Source organism: Lepisma saccharinum, chromosome 3, assembly GCF_977018435.1.
Source record: "Lepisma saccharinum chromosome 3, izLepSacc3.1, whole genome shotgun sequence".
Taxonomy (NCBI): domain Eukaryota; kingdom Metazoa; phylum Arthropoda; class Insecta; order Zygentoma; family Lepismatidae; genus Lepisma; species Lepisma saccharinum.
Window position 1 is genome coordinate 101830698 of NC_139231.1, and position 26422 is coordinate 101857119.

General features: G+C 37.9%; 1 protein-coding gene across 6 annotated transcripts in view; it reads right to left on the minus strand.

Moving 5' to 3' along the window:
- The window catches only part of Ten-a (Teneurin-a transmembrane protein), an 884426-nt gene that overhangs the window by 128203 nt on the left and 729801 nt on the right, over positions 1–26422 (minus strand). For 5 of the 6 annotated variants that reach the window (XM_083119054.1, XM_083119053.1, XM_083119051.1 and 2 more), the window contains 4 exons: positions 14355–14501; positions 11826–12033; positions 10552–10578; positions 5114–5233 (listed from right to left, as the gene is read on the minus strand). In XM_083119054.1, the coding sequence (XP_082975180.1) occupies positions 5114–5233; positions 10552–10578; positions 11826–12033; positions 14355–14501 (502 nt within the window). The remainder of the gene's footprint in view (positions 1–5113; positions 5234–10551; positions 10579–11825; positions 12034–14354; positions 14502–26422) is intronic. The other variant, XM_083119052.1, reaches the window with a different exon arrangement.

Genomic DNA, 26422 nt, shown 5'->3' on the forward strand with positions numbered 1-26422 from the left:
TTGTATATGTATCTACAGAACATTCCCTGACATTCGCTATGAGACTCGGCGGTAAGCTGCCCGGCATTAGCGCTTGTCTTTCCCAGTGATCGGGTCAGCGACAGTCGCTAGAGTCGGCTATTAAAACTACAGTTTTCATATTGTGTACTAACCTTGACTACAGAAGGTGTTGAAAATGATGTCCCTCTGCTACAACACATTCCTGGCATCTCCGAAGGAAATTGGCATTTACACGTGCAAGTTCGTCTACTGTAATTCTCCAGATTTTTCGTACAATACTCTCTTTTAACTCACGAATGGTGTGCGGATTGTCTTTGTATACTTTATTTCCCCATTCTTCTTTCCACTTTTATTCAGAACTGACCCTGTTACTCTAAACGTTTTTACGAGGTTTAATATAAGCGACTGTCGTTAACCCGTTCACCGGGAAAGAGAATCGCTGATGCCGGGCCGCTTGCCGCCGAGTCTCGTAGCGAATGTCAGGGAATGCTCTGTATATTTTGTAGTGTTGAGGGGGTTATTAATGGGTCTGTTTTCAATAATAATTGGCATAAATCTATGATTTGGTCCAAAACCGGTTTTGTACTCTACATACACAAATAAGAAAATCGTGGCTTGAAGTGCTGGTTAAATTACGATCTGAACCAATGCCATGTGCCCTCAAAAGAAAGAAACCCATTACAGATTACAGGGCGACATGTTAAAGTTTCTTTTCAACATCCATGACCTTTCTGGCTAATAAGCGATGGATACAGAATTCCTACTTCATTTCAGAGAAACAGTGGGCGTGATCCAATTAATTATATCACTTCCGCATTCACCCAGCCCTACCAACTCCAGATTGACCCATTAATCTTAGAAAATCACACAAGATAAGGGGGGGGTGCACCAACCCTCTAATAACACCCCTGTTTGTTTTCCAGCCTCGAGGAGTCACGTGCGTCGTTCGTGAGGACATTTTCGGACGCATTCCCGAGCCGTGCCTTTTGATGTGGATTTGCATGCAGTGTACCCACCCCCTCACAAAAGGCCTATTTATAAAGAGAAACTCGACGGACACGTATGTAATTACATGTCTGGCTCACATGGGCCGGGGACACGATATGTTTGATCAGTTTCCAGTTATGAGGGGGGGATCAATAGCCTTGTTGCGTGCGAAGAGACCGAAGGTGGATCCGAGTGGCTCATGCGTTTAGCTTCCTCGCATGAACGGCCTGCATAATTCAAAAGAGTCGTAAAGATAAATCCTTGCCTCTTAACATGATTAATTTGCAAATTAGGTGAGAGGAGCGCAAAAATGCCCGCATTAGTACGCCAACAACGGGAAGGCATACATAAAGAAATTTGCAATTAATATGCAAATTGAAAAACTTAGTACTCCTCCACCCAAAAAAAGGCAAGAATGTTTTTTACGTTAAGAGGTCGTTATGTGGAGAAAAGTCCTCGCATCGCTCATTGATATTGCATCATTGTAATCTTTGCACAGAACTTATGCGGAGTTTCGATTTCGTCATCTCTGCAATTATTTAGCAATAAATTTGTAAGGAGAACATCATACATTGGCGGCGATTGGGTTCCATAACTGGGGGGGGAGATAGGACAGTTTACTTTCCCTTGGTAGATTAGGTTTAGCATAGTGCGTGAGCAAAAGTGTCAAAAAGTAGGAGGGGGCAATTGCCCCCTAATCGCCGCCACTGAGAACATGTTCTGCCTAGCTGTTGTTTCGGAGTTTCCGTGCTTAGCTCCAGCGCAACTTGATGCCTGACATGAAGAAGGGGAGGTTATCAGAAATACCGTTAACTTGTATATTCTAACAAACCTAAAAAAATAGGGGGTGAGTGTCTCTTTGCCTCACCAAGTCACGCCTATTACACTATTATTATTAAATGGATGGTATGATGAGCGTAGACACAAGAGGAAAGGAAAAAAATGAAATGCATTGTAAAGTAAAGAATTTGACTCATGCATTACAATCTGCATTCCAGAGACACGCCCCTGCAGTGAATGCTCTATAGTTAAAATCTGGACCTACAGTTTCAAGTGGGATCCGAACCACTGTGTGCCTTCGGTATCGAAGCCGAAACGTTTTGATTACAAGGCGACGTCGATACCACTGTGTCATCAGGGAGACATACAAACCTAAACTAAAACAAATTGCTGAACATGACAAGACGTTGATCCATCTATGTTGTTTTGTACATGGGTCATTTGCAAACAGGAACACCTAAAAACCTGTTCCAGAAATTAAGATTCAGAATTTAGAGAAATATCCAAACTTGAGCTTCCAAAGCACACGCTAGTACTTTTAGAAACATCTTATAAGCATTCGGCTGCAAGAGCGTGGAATGAACGTCCTCCTTCTATAACGTCCCTTCTCAATCGCAACACCACAGTCAAAAATCTACTCTTAGACGAGCAATATCTGCGTTCAAGCGCTCTTAATAACAGCTAACATCATATTCTCAACTCTAGCCTAACTTGATAATAACAACTAGTATGTAGAATATGTATTCAATGAGATTAGGTGGCACAACAGCCACAATTTGAACATTAATCTTTAATAAAGAAGAATTCAATTGAATTGCTTTTGTACTTAAATGTTAAGTCTACGTTTGGCACCTCGGAAATTAAACGCTGGGTTATCGTCACACATTGTTTGCGACATGCCCGCATAAAATTACTTGGCCAACATTAATTGCAGAATAGGTATTTGGTCACAGTCTTCTTTTTACAGCAAAATTTGTCTGTGATGTGGTGCATCCATAGTCAGTTTACATTTGAAGTAAGAGAGAAGGTTACTTTCAACACACAATAAAACAGAAGGACCAAATTTTCCAATTACATGTATTTTATTGAGTTTCTAAAATCGAAAAGCAGAAAAGCTAACGTCTTATCATCAGCGCCCCGTATAATGGTATACATCATAGTCACTTGGCTACTTTGCAAAATGTAATCTTGTAGGCATAAGGTGTTACAAGGTGTTGTAACTAAGGTCGTGGTTCTGGAATCCAGTCCAGGTCGAGACGAATTTTCTATTATCCATATCAGTCCATGTGCTTGTTCAACAATGAAGTTTCAGTGATCTCTCGGTAATTCTAAAATTACTACACTTGCGAACATAAAATTCGGTACAGTTAAAGACTTACTTAGCTTTATTTCTATTTTGAGGCCATTTTCTACTTTTAGAGGTCAAGCGCGACGTTGAGGATGGAAGGTAAAAACAATTCAGCAGACGATTGAACAACCATACACCCATATCTTACAGGATTCGAATATAGGACTTCAAGCGTCATAGCGCACCGGAAACACAGGAGCGAAAAGACAACGCCAGAAAAGTCCTCAATACTAGGCTACCTATTGATATCCGTAGACATACCGCTTCCTTGTTTCTGCAGTACCGAGGCCAATAATAAACTAATTCTTACTACCAGACTCCGCACGAGTCTGTTACTAACTAAACATTGACCTTTCTCGCTTGACCTTCACCGCCCTCTTGTAGCGGAAGAAACAGCAGCTCACCCCCCCTCTCCCATTTCCTTCTGGCAACTTTAAACTCGCTTTCCGCGAGAACCGAGCCCCCGTTTTCGACACACGGAAGCAAAAATGAAACCGAGAAAAATATTGACAACCGTACCCAGAATTGGAGCTCAGCTTTGCTAAATATATTTAACTACAACACGAATCACAAAGCACGCGGTCTTTCTGTTTGCAAATAAAACTCAACGAGGTCTGCCATTTTTGTAATTATTTTTTTTGTGTGTGCTTTAGCCTCGCAAAAAATACATAAAACGGTTAGATTAGCGTCCTCTATGGGGGAGGGGGGACGACGCTTTCTCTAATTACGAATAATTGCGAGAGGAAATTGAAAGAGACGACCAGGTAGTGTGTGGCTGGGCAATCCTTTCAGCGCAGGTGCATTGGAAATCAATAAACAAGTTCAATGAACTTCACCTCGATTTACGTAACACATTGCCCAATGTATGGCTTGTTTTGTGTCCGGTTTTAAAGGTATTAAATCAATTGTTTGCTGGTGATCTTTTTTTTTGTAAAAAAAGTCTGTACTAGGAGATAGAGATGTAATTATATTAATGGAAGCCGCTGAAAAGCGTTGAAAAAGTTGTGTAAAAAATGCTAAAACCAACGACAAGTAGGGAGCTGAGTTTTGGTGAGCGAGAAAAACGCTGTCACTAATCTAAAATGATACTAGTGACCCACCAGCAGTTTCACCCGCGTTATTATATTTATATGTTCGTTCATCAGATGATAGAAAACGTCGAAATCAATTATGTGAAACCAAATCGTCAAATTCAAGACACATTCTGAAGGTAGAATGAATGAGTAGAACATAAATATGAAGCATTTGTTTAGCACATCAGTACGTATTACATATTAATTCACATCAATATGAGTTGATATAAAAAATTATCAACTCTGTAAAAACACAACCATATCGAGATGTGTAATAAGATCAGCACCTAGTTTGGAGGAATTCTATTTATAATATAAGCATTTTACGCTTTTAGTCCAGAAAGTTTGGTTGTAAACGTATCAAAATTAGGAAAACCTTAACATACCTTTCACTCTTTCCTCTTAGACGTTGAATTTTGAAAAATCCCTTCTTAGTGGGTGCTTACGTCATAAGATGAAGACCCTCCTAAACTTTCTGGTTCTAGATCCATGAATTTGGGGTGTGATACGCAATATAATATGTACTACAACATCTCCCAAAATGGAACAGAATGAGCCAATGAGATGCATTACTCATTTCAAAATCAGGCCAAATTTAATATCTGATCGGGTCTTAGTACATCTTCACCGATTTGTTTTTCACGAATTGTACAGAAAGGAGACTATTCCACTACATGTAAATATAGAAATTCTGAGAAAGGTGTTCGTTCATACAATATACCAAACAGTTTGGTCTCTTCAATTAATCGCAATTCCATCCTTCAAATCAACCAGGAATAACAATAAATTGATTTTGCGAACCTTTCAGTAACAAATGTACAGATTACAGATAAAAAATGAATATCTGAAGTTCTGATCTATAAATAACGGATTTCACATTATACGAGCATTTATTAAAGCATAAATAAAAGTAACTTGTACTTACCATCCTCCTGCTCTTGTGAGAGTGAAGCCAAATCTGGAATCCCTGTCGACACTAACTCGAATCCCTATAATTCCTAGGCCCTGTGGCGTCACCACTTTTCCTCTGATCACAGACACTCTCCTGTTTGTGTACGAAACGAGGAACAAAGAAGAAAAAAAAACATATTTCGGTTACTGATCTCCCCAACAGTGTCACTCTAACCCTACTAGCTACTGACTGAAACTGAAGTGAACGTTCTAACATCGTAAGAAAACATCGAAACTTGATAAATCGTCGACTGAAAGAAAGCCGATCATAGCAAATACAGAAAATACCATAACATTGTATCATGCAGCTGGCTCATAGTGAAAGTGCTATTGGAGGCTTGAGGTGCTGCAGTGCAAGCTATGAATAATAACATATGCTACAAGCTTCATATTCTTGTAAACTTCAGAGTTAGTTGAATATTTTTGTACAGTGAACATTATACATTTCATAAAGAAACACTATAGGCCTTAACGTAAGATGCATGCATGCGATATGAAACAATGTACAGCCATGTTGTCTGAAAGCTTTAGAAGTGTCTTTCAAGACTTGTGGAAAAAGTAGTGTTGGCAAGTGATTCCAATGGACTAAATTGTACTGGTGCAGAATCTCATGGTACAAAATATTCTTTCCATGCTACATTTTCACAACGTTGTAGATCAATTGCTACCAATGAATAGAACACTCGTTTAAACCGGCCCTGGAATCATGCAGTTGACACATTTCGTCTTTCAGTTGAAAGTTAAGTAATGAATTCATTGGAAATTGTCCACTGAAAACAAACACCGACATACATAAAATAGGGAGAGTGGTGAATACATGTGAAATACTATTCTGCAAGTATGAACCATCAAAAATTAAACAAATCCAAAAATATTCACTCACTCATAAAGGGCAGAAATACTTGTATTTTCATGGAGGTAATACACCACAACTAATGTTATAACATTATAAATATGTCGTAATTTGCTTTGTCGTCCATTAAAATAACTTCTGAAATTGTTCAGTATGTAGAGACTTTGACATTGTCAAACGCTCTTTATGTGTTATTAAAAATACTTATAAAATATATGCCATATGACTTGTAAACGATTGTATTGCTATATTATTGAAAAATGACTTTTCCCTATTACGTAAATAACATGTTATATTCCTACAAATATAGTAATTTTGTTACTTAAATATGAGTTTTTCCATGGATATCGTCATTATTAGAGAACCTATGGTTTATCACAGTAAAAGCAATTTCATTTCTCAATTTGGAAAAAGCTAGGAACTAATATAAAGATTTTACTTATAATGGTTTCATACATATTCACATATTTGGAATGTAAATTGTAAAATAATTTGCTTAATTTTTATTTTCAAAGAAATAATCAATAAATTAATAAATTAATAATTAATAAACCATCGTTAAATGGTTTCGAATAAATTGAATTAGTAAAAACAGTATAATTTATATTTCCTACATCACCGTAATGATATATTGTGAGTTCATAGTAGTTTGCCCTGGATTTTAGTGAACCAAAATAACTTTGATTATACTGTGTACAATGCAAACAGAAACATGCATTCGGACAATAATCTATTAAGATCACAAAATAATAATTTTCAATGTAGCTTACAGCTGTTTGTAAATGCTTATGACTATCATAATATAACTTCATAAATACAGAGTCTTAAAAATTGCATAAACTTCATGAAATTTTTAGCACTGTTAAATGTATGAATTTCAAGACAGTACTGTTTTTACTTCTTACTCTCCCCATTTCTAAACAAAACATTGTGTAATACACATTTTTATTATATCTTTTTGCATATTAATAATAACTATAACAACATAATTAATGCACGCATCTTGCGTGTAATACCTTTGATAAGAGCAAACACATTAACTTTATATTTACGTTAAATCTGTACTGCTTGTTCTATCTGTAATGAATTACATTCTAGAAACACAATGAGATAGTTAATACTTCAACACTATGATTTGACCGACAAAAATTAAAAAAGACAAAATGCTACACTACATTACAGTAACATATTAATGCATAAAAAGCGCTTATTGTGAGTTGGGACGGGTGACGGGAAGGGGTCAAGGTACACAAGACGCAGACACGGGAGGGGATGGCGCCAAGGGGTTTGCCCAAAGTGCACCAAAAAACGACATACAAAAATAAATGTAATAGAGAAGTGATAATAATGGTAGAAACACAGTATTAGTTCAATATTATTTTCGATTTTGGAGTATCTATTGTTGTTATTCTTAAAATATAATGTAAGAAATGCTGAATCCCTCCTAAGAAACGATGTGGAGGAAGTGTCTGTGTGCTTCGTTTCTTAGTATTATTTGAAACAGCATATTATATCCACGCAAAAATATACCGCGTCATTATACCGTGTATATGAAGGACATAGGATGGACTACAGTTTTAAATAAAGTATATTTTTCCTGGACTGTGTTTAATGTTCCCCCCCTCATAAAAATATGAACTGATTTAGTTTTCTCTAAAGGCACCCATACACGGTGATAATTTTCGTGATGAGATATAGCGAACAAAATACTGCACCTTGTACTAATATAAATTACGCAAATATGCCCTCGTCAATTGATTGATTGATTGAGTTGGTGTTTTAAGTCCACTTTATACACAGCAAGGCTAATTGGCACTGGACCTACAGTTTAAAGTGGGATCCGAACCACTGTGTGCTCCACCGGGTATCCGACCCGGGACCACTTGATTACAAGGCGACGACGCTACCAACGCGCTCGACAAGTATTGACAATAAAATCACAGAAACTTCTCCGCGAAATTAACTAATCCTGGTGCACCTAGTCCATACAATTTTAATCCAGCTTTCTAAAAAATAAAAAAGAACGGATACGGGAAAATATATCAACATATATGACCGACTTTAAAAAAGAAAACGCCCTTATGGAATATTTACACCAGATTCTGATTACAACTACATTAATTAAAATACTTCTGTATAACCTAACATAATCGAATTGACAAACTAATGTCAGACCCTGTTTATACCTACCCGATTACAATCTCCAACATTGTTATGTTTTAATAAATATCTGAACTTTATTTATTTTGTATATATATTGTAACCATTTTAGCGTTGGTTTAACTTAGAGGCAACAGAAAATTATTTTTGTGGTTGAAAATGATTCAATCACTCAAGAGTTCGAAACAAATGCAAATTGTAAAAAAATCACATTTATCTTGAAGGTAATGATAAAATATAAGTATTTTTTAAATGGATTTACCACATACTGTGAAAGTGGTTATCACATCGAGCACCGACGCCAGGGTCCGGGTTTGAATCTTAGCCTGGACATGGATGTTCTTTGTGCCTTCATCAATTTCATCATATTGTCACTCATCCTCATCTTTACAATTAGCGAAGTAAAATAAACCAAACCAATCATATACTGTGAAAATGAGTTTTGTGTGTGTGTGTGTGTATTACATTCCATTATTAGTATATTAAATATTCTTGAATTTCATACCTGGAATAAGATCACAACACACACACACACACACCTCTCCAATCGAAAAATAATAATTATTAATTCGTTATGGTTACTTCTTTTTAAATTGGTGGTGTTATGCATGAATAGAGTAGAGCCAGTATAAATAAATACAAAAAGAACTGTTAATTTTGAAGGTACTGTAACCGAGATTTTTAACATGAACGGAAGATCAGATAAAATTACCGGTACTCGTTCTGCATAACTATCTGGACCATCGTCAAACCAACAGATTTTGTAAATGTGATGACATTTTTGCGTTAATTTTCATGAATGTCTAACATCCTAATCTATATATTTTTGTACTATCAATTACATTTGTGATTTATTATTGTATTTATACCCTAACCACCAATATATTTTTTTTATTTTCATATATTTCGAATTTCAAGAGTGCTTTGCAAACCTTTTTTCGTACGATCCAAAATATGATACAACTTTACGGTTAGTAAAATTTTTGAAGTCACTGAATTATCCCTGTTAATAAAACTAAAAACATAATACTAAACAAGAAAAGCTTTAGCCTTAAATCTGACGATTACTCCAAGCTACACGCCGGAAGTTTACCATACATTTGAAGCGTAATGACAGAAGTATGAAGAATTCACACACGTGTATCTGACGAAATGGAACTAAAATGATATAAATATGTTGCATGTGTGGTTCAACAGTTGTGTTTGAGGAAGTGGGATGACACTACAGCTTGCTTATACAAGTGTTCAAGGAGAACAGTGCACGGTAGGCATGAATATCAAGAAACACGTCAGTAGTGGATCGTAACAGCACACTCATACATCCATAAACAGATCATTGGAGGACTCATGTTGACAGACTTTTTTTTTTTGCTCTTCCTAGTGTGTACTTTTCAGCTTTACAGTTTGCACTGAATCACCTTGTAAACAAAATTTCATTTCATGTTCTGACAGAGATGTACCGGTTTGTATCAAATCGTTAATTCGTGAGTTAAGTGGTATTGCAGTATTTTTCTCGATGCGTATATTACAGCACGGTTGACTAAATTCATCATTTCTTAATCTAAAGCTGTAAACTTCTACTAAAAGCTCCATTTCACTAAATATACGCTGCAAATAATGACATGACCCAATGTGTCGGTATTCGCGAAACTTATAATAAAATGCTCCGCGTTGAACCTAACATGCATCTTTAGAAGAGTTTGTTAGTTCCTTTCTGTAATATCTCATTTTGTAGCCAATAGCCATGAAGACAATATGATAGATTAAACCTGCTTTCGTTTACATATTGTATTACTTTGTACTTTTCCTATATGCTTAAGGTTCCGATTATTCTTATTTCGTACTCCTACCACCATCAGTTCCGTATTCTAGTTTGTGTATTCCATATTTCTGCTTAGCACTGTAAATACATGGATTTTTGGTTAGAAGGTAAGAAATGTGTATTAGTAACACTTGTTCTTCAATCATTTTCATGTTTCAACGTTATCGACTAATTTTAACCGTAGAGTGGTGGAATAAAACCATTGAATACAGTTCTTTATTCCTACGGAGATTTTTCTAAACATAGTAATTCTACTGCAGTCCGCTGTGCGTAATATGCACGAACAGGTATTGCAACTGTACCACGTGCTTCGTGTTGCAATATCTTGCTGGTACCCGTTGCGCAAAAACTGCACCGTGTATGGGGCGCTTAAGAGAAAATTGAAAAAGAACCATTTTTTGACATGCGGAGCCTAACATAACATAATCCCTAACGGTGTACATCTCGATTTTCCTTATTTGTTTCAAATTTCTGACTTGTCGCTTGTAGTTGTTTCAGAAAGGGCTTGTTTCAACATAGTCTCCCTCTGGGGGAACTAATACTGTGTGTAACCATAAGAAGTAAACGTCAAACTTACCGCGGCGTAAATGAGTTCCAGAATTGACTACAGTAGTACAAGAAGAGTCAGGGTAAGCGGAAGAGTCACACATGGACGCCACACCATAAAAGATGACAGACACAAGTTTTTTAGAAGAAGTACTAGGCAAAAACTTGATTGTAACATGTACACAATCAATATTTTTAAAATGAAGTGTATTTGAGTAATGTCACAATAACAATCTGCTTTTGTTAAACAATTAACTAACTCTATTATATTATTTAAAAAGAATCTTTTCGGAGAAAAGTAACACTAAGACATTTGTCAACTACTACTTTTTTTTCGAACTGCACTTGTGTCTACCATAATGTGTTTGAATATATTTAAGTGTTTTCTTCAATAAAACATGTATGTATTTCTTTCCTCAATATCTGATATCGTAACTTTTATGATGCCAAGCTCATAAACTTCTTTATTAATTGTAGAAAGAATAAACTCTACTTCCTTTGTGTTTGACTTATTCTCATATCAAGCAAGCTGTCTGTATGTTGTCTTCGCTACTTGATATAAAATTTAATTACTGAAGTAGACAAAACGCATGCATGATGTGTTACAATAATTCCCTGTTCTGCAAAGCAGATCAAATACCGTTTCGCTAACAAATGTATTGAATATTTTTCTTTCCCTTACGTTATACATATAAACATATATATATAAATAGGAGAAAACTTGGTGCAGTTAATAAACAGACAAACACAACTCCTTGCGAATTCACCATACGATGTACAGCACTTAAATCATAGAGTGAAGTAAAAGAAAGAATGAGAATAAAAACACAAGAAAAGTATAAAAATAATGTCAAGAACAAGTTTGAAATTATTCAAACTTCCTCTTTTTCTTGTAACTTTGGACTTTGAACATTAGCTGTACCTATGATTTTAAAATTTAAGACTAATATATATTTTCATTTTTTTTTTACTGTGAAACATTTTTTGTGGATGTGCAAATAAAAGCGCACACATATATAATACACAATATCCAATTGGATATGGATTGAATTTATGTATGCATGTGAAATATATACACATCTCATGATAAAATGATCATGTTTCAGTATTATAATTATATATATAAAAAATAAACAATTGTGAATCTGGTGACCAGAACATAACACACATAGTGGCAATGGGTCAAACACTAGACAAAAGACATTGTAGGCTAAGAGAGGGATTACGGTGCTAAAAAGCTACAAAGAAAAGCCAAGGGTATGTTGTATTTAATGCAGCAAAAATGACTATCCGGAAACGCCTTACCTTTCAGTGTACTCGTCCTTATGGGCGTAACTTTGTACGCTGTTCTCCTCGATGAGGAATTTTACGCGTTGGTAGAACGAGGCGGTGACAGACGGCGGCTGTTTGCGAAGGAGGACCTCCACGGGGTCGTTGGAGGCCAGGCACATGATGTGGTCGGTGCACGAAGGGTGCGTGCAACACTCGCTGTCCGAGCAATCCACCATCCCGTCTGGGAAAACATAAACGGCATCACGACTAAGGCACTCCATTGGTCAGCAACACCTACCTACCTGAATCACTCCCAAAGGAGCCTTCCGGTACTTCATCTCGTTCCAAAGAACAAAAAAGATATAGACTGCATGTATAATTTACATAAAAGATATGATATTCCTGGTCAAACCTAAACAAAAATGCTGGATCTCGAAAAAAGTCGTACTTAGCAAAAGCATTCTTCTTGCATAATTAGATCGCTGAGAACATCTTAATCATTAAGGCACAATATGATTACTGACGATAAATAAGTATGAATAATATTTAAGTGGTACAGATAAATGTAAGTACTTACCAACAGAGGTTAAACTGCAAAAATTACATATTATAAAATGTTATTTAAAATTACTTCCTAGTAATGTTATGGACTGAAAAGTCCTTACTTGGTACATGCTGGACCATGTAATATGCCTTACAGTACTTTTAAAAAAAACGTGTTGCTTAGATTGCTAATGTGACGATGTTGGAAAAATAGAAATGAGGATGGGTGGAGAAATGCACAATCGTAATACTTGTGCAAGGCCTGCATGATGAACTACTGCAGTAAGAGTGAGAAGATTGAGCTGCGTCTGGAAATGTCCAAAGAATGACTGGCAACAGAATTCCCAAATGGCGTATGAAGTATAACCCATTCAGATAGGACAATAGGAAACCGAAGCAGGGATGAATAAACGAGATGAACACTGATGCTGCAAGATATGACAAGAGATAGCGGCAGGTTTCCAAGAGATAGCAACCTACAAAGTATTGTAGAAATAAAAATTACAAAGAAAGCAATGCAATTTGATGCGAAAGAAACAATGTATCTCGTATTTAAAAACATTCTTTTCAATCTTGAGCACAAGCAAATAATTAATTGTTTTTTTTTTACATTTTGCTTAAAAAAATGCTGTTCAATTAACCTTGAAGATTGTGTGCTACACAAAAGTACCAAACGTAATGGTAAACAGCAATGGAACAAATGTATTCGAACGATTGTACAGTTTGGAAATGTTGACTTTGAAGATGAACAGAGATGGTTGTTTGCAACATCGAGTAAATAAACGTCTGATATTAATCCTCTGGATTCCAATGCATGATAATACTGGAACAATTGGTTTTTCAGATGAACAATGTATTGGAGTAAGATGTTTCGACTGACCGCTCTTCTAATCGCCCGTATCGTTTATTGAGCACTTATAAAGAGACACACACTCAGATAGCATTATGGAACAACTGATGGTACTTTCAACGTGTATATATACGGTCAAATCAAATGTTTGATTATTTTTTTTACTGAAATATAAACGAGTTACCAACTTAATTATTCTTGTAATTGTTATAAATTCTTGACTCTTTTTTTTTTCTTTGTACTGAACTCTCTTGTCAATTTACCCTCTATACTTTTGTTCTCATCTACAAACATTGAAAATGTTATTAAGTTTCGATCTTTAGCAAACACACGCATACACACACACCAAACTTTGTGCCAAAGTTGCCAAAAAGCAAGGCACAACAAAAGGAATAATTGATTGTGTAGATGTGGTTCCATTCTGATGCGCTATCAGATTTCGCGAAAAGATATTTACGTATATTCCTATGGAGAAAATTGTGAGATCGCGACAGAAAGAAGAAATGTGTAAAAGAGAAATGAGTACAATGAAGTAACGTACATGCCATAACGTTAAAACTTGTGAAACACAACTTCATTCAGATATTTCGTGCTTTGTAGAACAAGTTTTGATTATAAGAAAGCCCCCTTTTAAGAAATGCACTGAAGTGCCAACCTTTCTTCCATATAGGCCACTTAACGCAATGTTGCACGCTAATAAGCTTCAGGCGGCTCGACTCAGCTACTGTGGCACGTGTATTACATTGTGTTTCGCCTTATGTGCGTGGATTGTTCTTACACGGCCTTAGCTTTTATAATAGGTATGGAAATTTTAGTGTTAAGTTATATTTCAGTTTACTGTTGATGAAGAGATAATGATGAATTTTAATATAGTAGTTTTTATTTATTTTAGAGGCTTGTCCAAATAATTGGTGCAAATGCTGACGCACTCAGCATTTAAATTTCAATAAGTGAAGACAAAGCTCAACAGCCCACAAGGCCCTAAGTGGTCTGATTCTGTGTGTGTATTAATCCTGTAGCCATGTATATTGTACACTATCACAAAGTTTGGTGCGTGCATGCATGTATTTGAGCTGAACAGTCCTCAGTACTAATATTATCTAACTTGGTGTCCGACTGCCTCCACTTCCGGAGTTTTTTCTGGTGGAGGGTCGTCTGCCTGTACCCACCTTCGTCGTTGTCAATCTCGTCGTTGCATTCCATCTCCAGCCTGATGCTGCAGTCGCTGCCCGCCCATCCGTCCGCACACACGCATCTGTATTCGCCGTCCTCCAGAGAGCAGGTCCCGTGTCTGTTGCAGGCGTCTTTGCAGCCCGCTGGAAAGAACATGAAAAGAGTGACGTCAGGACAAACTCTGAAAACACATTAGACTCGTATCGTTAATTGAATCTTCACACGAACAGAGCAGTAACCAAAGTTTTGACGACAGGGATGTCAAGACGTAAACTCCCTATTCTTAGTTGCTAGAGTATGGTTACCTTTTGTCGGCAGATGGAAGCCCTTCATGTGTCAAATAACTGTGTAAGAAATACAAACTTGCTTGATGATTACTGTGTTGTTTTGTTTGTGTGGAAAGGACACTAACAGGCATTGAGAGAATTCTGTTTTATTTCAACGCAAATTTCTTATACTTCTTCTATAAAAATAAATCTAAGCGGTGCAAAATTTGCCTCAGGATATTTATAATTATGTATAAATTCAATTGGATTTGGATTAATAAAAGTTGCAATTTTTCACGTCTACGGAGAAATATTCACGCAGAATTCCCGGAGCCAATCGGTGAGTAGTCACCCTGTAAATATAAGTTGGTTTACAGTTAACATAATATATTTCCTTACGTATTAGCTTTACCCACCATCAGTACATATATTTTGTTTCATTTCTCTTCCTTTCTTAGACCCTAATAACGACCATTAAATGCTTACGAAATTAATGTACTTTCACCAAAAGTGATTCTGATATCTACAAAATCCTTATATATATTTTTCTATTAACTATTTCTTTAAATTGATTTAATCAGTGATTTTAAAAAAAATGAATGAATCCACCTTGGTTTCTCAGTTACAACGTCCTTCGCGAGACAGCTTGAATTGGTTCCTGTTGAACACAAATGGTGTTTGGCGAAAAGATAAATTTGGAAATCAACTCAAATGTTTAAGTGGACATTTGCAGATGATCTACAGATAGACAATGGCTAGGTTGACAGTCCAGTCTGGCTATTCTCCGTTCACACTAGGAAAGAAGCCAGCATGGACAAAAGTACGTGACTTTGTGGTGAGTATTTGCTTTCCAATTGGTTAATTCTTAATGCAGATTGTTCATAATTTCACTACAGAAGCTTAGCTACGTGTTATAACTTTATTCCACATAGTATATCCATACGGCGCAAATGCCTGTGGAAAAACTGCCATTGGTATTAACCAATAGAATTTGTCTATAGTTACGGGCATTTGTTCTTCAGTAAACGGACAATAGCTTGACGGGAATAGAACCAATTCGAGAGCAGTAGGCATTCTGGTGAAATGAAAGATTAGTGAAGTATTCTGAGAAGAGAATTTGAACCAATCTGAGTTTCAAGTGCAAAGTCTTGCATTTACATTGTATTCTGTGCAAGGTTTCATTTGTGTTTAATAACAACATTACCTCATTATTACAAAATGTCCATTTGCACCACAGGCAAATATTGCTGCAGGATAATAGTTCTTTTTTTCTTTTTTCAAATTATTGTTTTTTGTTCTGCTTGGTAATTCAAATCCTATAAAGCCAGGAGCAACCCAGCCCTGCAATGCAACCTTTCCCTGCCTCCACTTGCCAGAGATCATTGATCTAATGGAGTACGTACAGAGCTAATGACTGGTCTATTTATAGACACGGATGAAATTAAGACTGACATGTTGTTGCTCGTGCTTGACATGGGGGAAGAGCACCATCGCGTGACACACTTCTGATGTCACAGTAGTCTTGCTCCAGCAATTTAAACGACGACGACTTTCCAACGAATGCCCAGGACATGTTGGTGTTTCCTCTCTGTTCCACGTGAAATTTTCAAGGAAAATTTCATTCTCCAAGAAACATCTGAAGTATTACCATGTTATCGTCAGTTAGCTCACTTCGTCGTAAGTTCGCAGTTCGGTATTTCCATGTGTACACATGAGGCGTCTCGATAAAATGACGACAGTGAGCCAATGCTAAGTAACTTCTGGGATTGCAGGCGGATTTGAAGTGAGAACGGTTGACATGAATTCAGTTTTTAAGTCCACTTTATGCACAGAAAGGCTATTCGGGACTGGACCTACAATTTCAAGTAGGATCTGAACCTCTGTGTGCCTCCACCGGGCGATTACAAGGCGATGGCATTACAACTACGCCATCGGGGAGACCCTAGTTCTTGACATACTTCAGTTATTGGTAAGTTGGAATTTGATCACTGAAAGGTAATTTCTAGACATGTAAAGTTCAAACTTTTGATACGATTTTAACCCAAAATATTTTTGTACATGTGAGGAACTGTATATTTACTCTTTAACACGATTTTCCACACAGGTTCCGTTATTTAATAGTCACGCCTCGTATATTTTACCCATTCTAAAGTATTACATTACATCTAAAATTTTAAAATGTGCTTTGATAATATGAAACAGTCATATATGATAATATTATGATTCAAGTGTAGTTTCTGTTTGAGTCAATGCCGTCGCACTGTCTCCAGATTATTGAAGCATGATTTGTGTCTGTGATTTTTAAAGACAGAAGCCATTTTGGACAATTTTCAAGGATAAACAAACTACTTTTGATGTCTTCCCTTGATTCCAAGATACGCCGTGTCTAGCGATGCACATTGTTAACAAAAATCCGGTCCACTCAAGAGCGTTGCTAGGAGACAGGGAAGGGACAAGAAGCAGCAGGGGAGATTTTACCAAAAACTCTTCTGATAACTGTCAACGTTCATCTGCTTCATAACCAGACACGAAAGACCTTGCACAAACTCTCGGGAAACAAGGTTTGTTTGTCGTTCATATTTAATGGACGTCAATGTCACTCACTTTATTGTATCGCAGCCATTTGCTAAGACAGTCATATTGCCAAAAGTCAAAGGTACTGTAGTAGTACTGCTGACAGGTGACCAGTATAAAATTTAGATGTCACAACAACTCTTGAGATTTTCTGATATAACTTGGTTATCTAGGAAAATTTAATGTACTTTCTGTGCTGACTGGTATGATACAGTCCGATTTCTGTGGCAGAGTTGTCAGCGTAGGCCGGAGTATGGTGCTGATCACATCACCTCCACAAATGGCCTAGATTGTGAGTGTGTGGGAATCAACAACACATGCCCCCCATACCTTCACAGGATGTTGCGTTTTCCTCTCTCTCCCATTATAGTGCTTTTATTCTGGCGGTACGCAATGGTACACAGTACTGACTCATTTTTAAATGTGAGAATAGAACTGACAATGTTTTTTTTTAACGAAAGAAATGCATGTATGTATGCATATATGTGTGTGTGTGTATGTGTGTGTAACTACAAGGGTGCAGGATCATTTAGGAACATACCACAATATATTGAGTAGTTCTTGCGATCAAAACAATAACAAACCAACTTGAAGAGTATCGGAACCTTTCTTAATAGAAAAAATAAAACACTGTACATGAATATAATATGTATATTATAGATAGATAAGAGTTAATGCCAATTTTGTCCCTCTGTAATGAAATTATATATTGAAGACCTATGTGGCGGAGTGGCTAGTGCAGCACGCTACAAAGCCAGGAGTCCTGGGTTCGAATACCGGCTTGAGCATGGGTGTTCTTAATGTCCTTTCATCAATTTCATCATATCATCACTCATCTTTACGTCACGATTAGCCAAAAGTGGCAGAAAAGAAGTAAAATAAACCAAAACAACCAATTAGTTATTATTAATGGCAGAATTATGGTTAGGTGACCCATTTATGTAATTGATATAGTACTACTACTACTATTACTACTGGCCTTCCCGATGGCGCGTTGTCACCTTGTAATTAAGGGGTCTCGCGTTCGATACCCGGTGGAGGTGGTTCGGATCCCACTTTAAACTGTAGGTCCAGTCCCGATTAGCCTTACTGTGCATAAAGTGGACTTAAAATACCAACTCGACTCAAAAATTATTACAACCTTAGCTATGGACCGAATTCAACAAACCTGTTACAACACACAAACATTATGCAAACCGCTATTATAAAGTCTTGTGTATGTGGGAAAATACCTAATCGAAAGAGAACCCCCCCCCCCCCATTCAGTATGTTGGCCGAACGCAGCTATGCATTGTAAAGCTTACACTGTCCACTATTTCGACTTTGATCGCAGTAAATTAAAGTAAATGGCGGCTCGGACGTTTGTTAACTTGGAAATCAGAGAGGCTGAGTGCTCTCCATTATTCTGACGTCACCGGCCTAATCGGGCCGTGAAAATACCATGACAAGGCATCGTCCTCCCGCCTCGTCACAGAGCGGCGCTTTCCGGTCAAATGGATAACACAGCCGTCACCGACGGTACACCCAATCTGCGGCACGCGGCTGTCGGGGCATCAAATAGAGCTAATTGGCCTCGCGTCAAATGGAACAGCACCGAAGGTTGATGGAACACTTTCACCGCTCTTGCTACTTCCCCTCCACCCCCCACTCTCTTTTCCGCATTGGAAGCATTCCACGCTGGTAAGTTGTGAAATCCGCACATCATTAGTTGGATGGCGCGAATGGCATTCTGGGTCGTTTTTTAAACCTTGTCGCATGCTGTGTTTCAGCCACGTCGTGAAAATTCCTGCGTGAAACTGTACAACCAAAAGGCAGTTTTTCTTTAGTTTGTCCAGCGAACTAAAACGTGCAGCAATACTATTTGGTCACAAAAGAACCAGCGAGTTGGAACTGTGGCAACTGTACCATTCGCAAATGTACATATATATCATCGTTATTTTTATATAATACAGGATACATATCATATTACGTTGAACAGAACACACTGTACACTCACAGGCAACAAAAATGGCCAATCTGAGAAAATCAGCAAGCGTAAATTGGTCCTGGACCGTATAGAACCTTCCTATCTGTAAAGAATTTCAATTCGGTCTAGGAACCTTTTTTCCAGATCAATTTATATACGGTCCAAGTTCCGTATTGAAATGAAACAATGTGCAAGTTGGACCGTCATTAAATTGCGCGAGAAAAAAAGTTTCTATAATTTTGCTGAACCCAACAGCGTAGCGTTCCAGCTTGTAGAACGTGGGGATCGAACCAAGGGATGTTGCTCACCCCCACCACTTGTTGCACTTGTTGGTCGAGACGGCCCTAAAAGGGCCAGGTGTGAATACCTAACTTAGCATTAAGCAATAACAACCCATGTTTTAGATTTAAACACTTCTGACTGAGCAATGAGAATGGCAGATTGGGGTGAAAGGGTAACTTACTCTGCTCGGTAACGAAAAAATCTATAGCTCCAGCTCTTGCAGACGATTGCCAACGAAAGACCCCGTCCTACTCTGGTTTTGTTCCATTTCCTTGACCTTAGCTTACTTTGCTAAAGGTAAACGTCCTCGTCGTTTCATGTGTAAACTCATTATTCTACAATAGTCTAGGAGCATGTCCAGACAGAATCTTTATTCGTTACCGGGCGGGGAATGTTATGATAGAACCCATTAGAATTTATAGGTTCCAGGCCCTTTAACAACTGTGCCTAAAATACTAGAATCGAAGAGCTATATGAAAGCGGCTGACCTTGAACAAGCCTCGATGCGCAGTAGCAAAAGGAGGTGGTACAGACTGCCGTGGAAAACGCGCGTTGTCGTTCTTTTGTTTTTCGAGCGGTAAGAATCGGTTCGGTTTTCGTTGTGACTGTTCGTGTTTCTTCAGTGTGATCACAATAATTTGCCAACATACGTGTGCAAAATGGCTACAGAAACACCTAAGCGTCGTGTGCTACACAAACAAGCGCGAGATATGGTGTACAAAGTGTATCAGTTCTTCCAAAGTGAATCTCGCAATGCAGACAGTGCCTTGTGTTCGCCAGGGAGCAGTGTTGCCAAATGTAAGGAGCGTACAGCGGCTGCATGCGGGATAGGTCTGCTTACAGTTCAGATGATTGCGAAGGAAGCCAGGTTGTCGATCGGTGATACAGGGTCGTTCTTTCTCGCTCGCCTGTCAAACGTCGTAAACGGCGAAAGAATGTTACCCACCTGGACGATTTTGATATAGGGGTATTGCGTAATATTATATTTGATAGGTACGCAAATGGCGAATTTCCTACGTAGCTGACAAGAACAAGACTTTAAAAATTGCCGACGTAGAGAAACTGACTCACGAAGCAATAGATAGAATAGGAGTTTCCGAGTGTGCAGATCGTGCGGCTCACGCAGAGAAAATACAAGATGACGACTTCCAGCGTGAAATAGTCCGAGACGATGTCATCGGGCAGGTTAACTAAGTTTGCAAGACACGGATTCCGAAGAACTTGAATCAAGTGACGAGGTTGACAGCAGTACGGAATGAGCGTTATGTAAGTAAATGGAATTTTAATTTTTCTTTTTAGTTGATATTATGCATGCTAGGCAGATGTCTTGTTATTGTGAGTGCCACAAGACCGGCGCTTGGTATCTGCGGCGAACGAAGTTGCATTTGCCGCGCCGCGATAGAATGAATCAAATTCTTCTATCGTTTTCTCAGTAACCAAATAACATATCGCTGTAAATATTATAGGAACTTAAAATTCGGATGTTTTTTGTAACTTTCTCACTGGAAGTTATTTCAAATATCATTTAATAAAAATCGGCTCAGAAGAAAACTTTTCTCTATACAATAATGGTCCATAACATATTTTCATTTTTTTCACTTACTTTCAAGATTCTACACGTTTAATTTACAGCACAATACGATTGTCTAAAGCTTTCTGGTAATACTCGTGCAGGATTGGTATCGATTGTTGCAATAATAGCCGTGTAGCGGCAATTTACATTGTTCGAATGTACGCCGTTCTTTTTATTTTGAAAGAGCTGGCGAGAACTCCGAACGGTGAGTAGGTGGCAACATCGGATATGTATCTCCCTCTCTCTCTGCGCGGAGTTTTCAAGGTAAGCCGCTTTCATATCCCTCTTCGACTCTAGCTTCCCTGCAAGGTATTATGTGTTGCCCAACTCCTTGACGGCGGTAGAAGTCCATTGGAAATTTGGTATTAGAATCCACTTATCACCGTAGAGTTAGGCAACACACAACGCCTTGCATGGAAGCGAATATTTCATGATCCGGATCTTCCATTTTTATTGCCGGTGACTGTACATACACGAAAATTACCGGATGGTCAGAATTAAAGCTACTCGGAACGCTCTGGAGCTATTTCGAGGCATCGGATAACGGTGAAACTTGGTATAGAGGCTATAGTAACCACGGGGAAACGAATGCTGGAGAAAGAAAAGTAGTTCAAACTTTCACCACCAGGTGTGACCTCGTAGCCCATGAGGTTGACCACTACACAACGAAAGTCGACGAGCATGATATGTTATTGTTTGATTAATCAATAATTTCAGCACTTTATCCATCTTCGCGGTCGTGATTAACCGAAAAAAAGCAAAGTAAAAAAAATATCAAAATAGAAGAATTGTGCCCTCACTTTTATTTGAAGTTGGTACCACTGCTCTGTATTCATAGGAAGTTACAGCAAGGTAAAGCTACCGTAAAATATACCCAACTGTATAACGCGAGTTTACAAATATAGCATTTCTTGCCAGAAACGTTTTGTTGAATCACCAACGGTTGCTAACGAAAAGGGAAAAAAAGGAAGCCGTTGCCAAGGCGACGGCGAAAATATCGAGGAAGATGCTTCTGCTTCTTGGTAGTAATATAATATACAAGAGAGAGAGGGAGAGGGAGAAAGAAACCTTTATAAACAGCAAATATTTCCCAGGTTTTTCCTTTCGTTTTTGTTTTACAAGATTAAGGGGAGGAGTGGAGAATTGTTTTCGGAGGTCAGCGACAAGCGGAAAAACATAAAGAGCTCGGAGGAGACAATCTAGATTGACTTACCCCACAGCGAGGCGGCAATAAAGCTTGCAGTCGGTGTGTTCGCCCGCGGGGACGCATTTAGACGCAACAATCGATACCACCTTGATATAATAAGGGTCCAGCTGGGAGATGTTTTCCGGGAGGAAGAAGTTCGGGGAAGAGAGGTTCTGACAGTGGGGTGAAAATGTCAGCCGAAGCAGGGTTGCAATCCTCGGAGCGAATGATTTCCCATTTTCCCTCCCTTTCGTAGGGAGGAAATTGAATGCGACCGTCACTGATGGGAAGTAGAGTGGGGGTTAGTAGAAAAGGACAGGCATAATAATTGAGACCATATTTACAGTGATAGTAAAGTAGCATTCCCTTAGGTAGCAACGTTGCGCAACCACCACCCATTTTGGACTATTAATAAGACTAAGTTGTGGTGAATAATAGTTGCACGTTTTAGTCATGAAGCAAATTAATTGCCGAAAATTTCCCGTTGTTGTTTTCGACGAAAAATCTATCTTTCTGCGCGGTGGGGTCCTACGTTTCTGCAACTTCAAGAGGGCATTGAAGGCCTTCATATTTTTCTTTCACGTGTTTCTGGTTCCATATCCGAGTTTCCCCCTTATCCCACCGTATGGTCGACGGGTAGTTGCAGTCCGATTGCCAACACTATGAGTCGGGAGTGGAATTCCTCGAGAAACCTGGGAGTGGGCTGAAGGGAAAGGTCATCTTTGTCAACTACGCTCATAGAAACCAAACGTGACTCCTCCTCTTCGCCATTTTCAAAGCAAAGCTTCCAATACATATAAACAATTCAAGTTCCCCAAAGAAACTTATACAAGGATAAATAACGATATGAACAAACTTACCATACCATTGTGGGGAAGAAAAACACGTTTACGCTAATAGCTGTACGTCTCGCATTTCCACTGACAAGTTAACTGCTGTGTACATGAAAATAGTACTAGCTATGGAAGTTTGCAATCAATGGCTCCAGTGGATTTGATTCTACTATACAAGGTGTACTGAATACCATTATAAAGTTTATGTAATGCATTCTTATTAAACGAAATACAGATATTATGTGTTTTATACATACAAGGTGGGCCAAAAGTGCGGAACCACCTCTACAAAAGACAAATTGGCTGACACACCAAATTTATTGCCTTGATGTATGATGTAGGTGAAGGGAAAACCGTTTAGGGCCATTTTGGAATCAACTTGATTTTCTTAAATGGACAGATAGTCATGTGGCATTTCAAAATGAGTCGATTTTCACGAGAAATACTGTTTTATCGTAATTTTATCTTTTCAACAAGAATGTTCATATCTTTATTTTCGATTGCGAATACTGTTGTTCCAAAGCACGAGCTGTTACTGAACTAAATATGTCTAGTCTGACGCTCTTTCAGTCTCATTCATAATGTCATTATTGCATTGACTAGCAGAGGACGACTCCCAAACCACAGCCGCTCATAATTTCAGCTTTTTTGCTAGACATTGCCAAGTTTTCAACCAGGAACAGCTGTATGTTTTACCAATCTTATTAGTTTCATTAATTGACACGTATAAAGCATTTAGAAGATCTAGATAATTACTAATTGTGTGTGTGTGTGCCAAAATACTAAGTAATAATTTAGTAAGCGAAGCTTATATACTAACACAACAAATAAAAAAGTTTTTTAAAGCACTATGGAATAGCAAGTGTGTCAAGCATCTACAAATTTCCCACGAATATGGAGCTTTTCCATAAAATTCTCTCTTCTTCTCACGAAAATATTCTACTTTCATTTCTTAAATTGAGGGAAATTTTAATCGTAATAGTGGCAACTTGTGTCATAGGAGTAAATTCCCTCTTATGTAGCAACACTGAACCAGATCTTCGGAGAGGGTGAGCTTTTGACGAGGACGCAGAGAGCGACAGGAAAGTGCAAAGGGGATCCCCCTGCAAGGTCACGTGCCGAGGGAGATGGCAAAGCTTACCACAAAATGCTCTTCAACTTCGGTCCTCTAGGTCGGGGACTCCCCGTGGCCGCTAAGTCTGTTTCCTTGCGTCTTTCTGTTTTACGGCCGAAAATAGTGTCTTTGCAGATACCGCAGGGGAGGACTTGATAAAATATGCAGCCGGCATGTGGTGGTTTATTTACTGTACGGAATAAAAAGCATGTAAGCGAGAGCGTCCTCAAAACGGAACCTCTGAATAAAGGACAATGGAGGTTGAAAGTAATGGAGACAGCGGGACTAGAAGGAAATGCATCTACCAATATTAGACATTCGCCTGGGAGAGATTCAATAGATATTTGTGGTAATTCGAGGCTCCTGTTGTAGTCTTTTGTAGGGATGATAGTGAGAGCGAGAGAACCGAGATCAGTGTTGAAGAATTGAGAGCAGAATGAGACCAGCAAGTCTTGAGTAGGAGAGGCCGACAATAAAGCAGTCGTCTCTAAAATCAAAACGAGACTTACCCTTATGTTTCAAAACAACCGCGGGGGGGAAAAAAACTACTACAGAAATATTTTGTTCGGGATTGTGACCCACGACAGCTAAATGTCATATACAGGGTATCCTAATAAAATATATACACCCTTTGATTGATCATAAACTTAGTGCTTATTGAAATACCATTCATTTTCATATCTACAGATATGAATAATTTTATTTGTCAATGTCTGTTTTAAAGCTGATGAACGTTCTGTTCCAGGTACTTCTGGAAAGCGAAGCAATAGCATCTCGAACATCAAGAATCATTCCTTTCAGTATTTGGCCTCTTTCTCATTCAATCCTTGTCCTCGTCTACTGTTACCGATTTTGGACTGTAAACGTGCTCTTTTATGTATCCATATTCAAAAAATCTAATTGCGTAAGATCTGGTGAACGTACAATCCACCTGTTCAGCAAGTAACATTCACAAAACTGCACTCTCCGGTCTGGATAATCTGCATTGAGAGCATGGACTCTTCTTGGAATATAACTCTTCCCATGCTAGTGCTTCAAAATGAAATTGGCACTTAATTTTGAAAATTGTGTATATATTTAACTTATAGTGTGTATATATTTTTGGGATACTCTGTATATCTTTTCTCTGAACCAACTTCGAATTTTCAGAAATCAGAATATCTTCATTTTCCTCACACCGACTAGTTCTGCCCATTGCAGTTCCATTGCTATGAAACTTCGCACGTATGCAAGATGTAAGTTTCCATTCAATATGAATTGTTAATGTGATGTTTGAACAGCTGAGATTTTTCTTTCTCCTTAGCTTAATTTAATTCTACATTAATCTCCATTGCCTAAATTACTAGAGAGGTATAAATTGAGTAAAACGATCCATACAAACACAACTTGGCTGCATTATACAGGGCCTGATTTTGCCTCAATCATGCCATGCCATGCTCTATAACGCTGTGTATAAAGGAAGGAAAACAAGACAGTATATGTATTAGTACGTATTTCTTATTTTCCGTTACTTTTCCTATTCTTTGGGGCTAAAGCGTAGAAGACGGAGAATACCTAGAATGTTATAATGCCTTTGTAAGTCGATATCCAACTGTTTTGTTTGTTTCTTTATCAGGTATGGAGTTATATAAAGTTGTAGGATTTCGAGGTATGGATTAAATTGTTTTTATAAAATCGACACTATATGCAATTATTATATTACCGTGGTTGGTAACATAGCAGGTTGGCGACTATGTGTAGCATTAAAGAAGGCCATATTCTGGAGCAATTCAATGTGGGAAAAGGTAATATTGATTAGTATTTGGAAAGGTTTGAGCAGAGCAGCATTCCAGAGTTTCAAAATTCCAAAAATGAGATTTATTTAATGAGAGGTCACATCCATTCATAAATTTCTCACTAACTTTCAAAGACGTTCTTTGAATAAGGCGCAATGTTCCCCGCAATTGTTAATATAATATACAAAAACTATAAATTTCAGCATATGAATGGTAAGAAATATGAAACAAAGGAAATATTCACCCATCTGGTGGATCGAGTGAAAGAGTCTCTCTCCAAGGATTAACAATAATAATTATTTTGTAATACAATTAATATTTTATTAGTTCATAATAATTAAAATTTATTATTATTTAATTTTCACTATTCAATATTGCATTCACATCTGACTCAACTTACAAAATGTATTACAACGCTCATCGTGAAGTTGCTTCCAACCCAGCATCTCGAAAGCCCTACATAAGCATTCCTGCAATACATATTACATTCCAGAG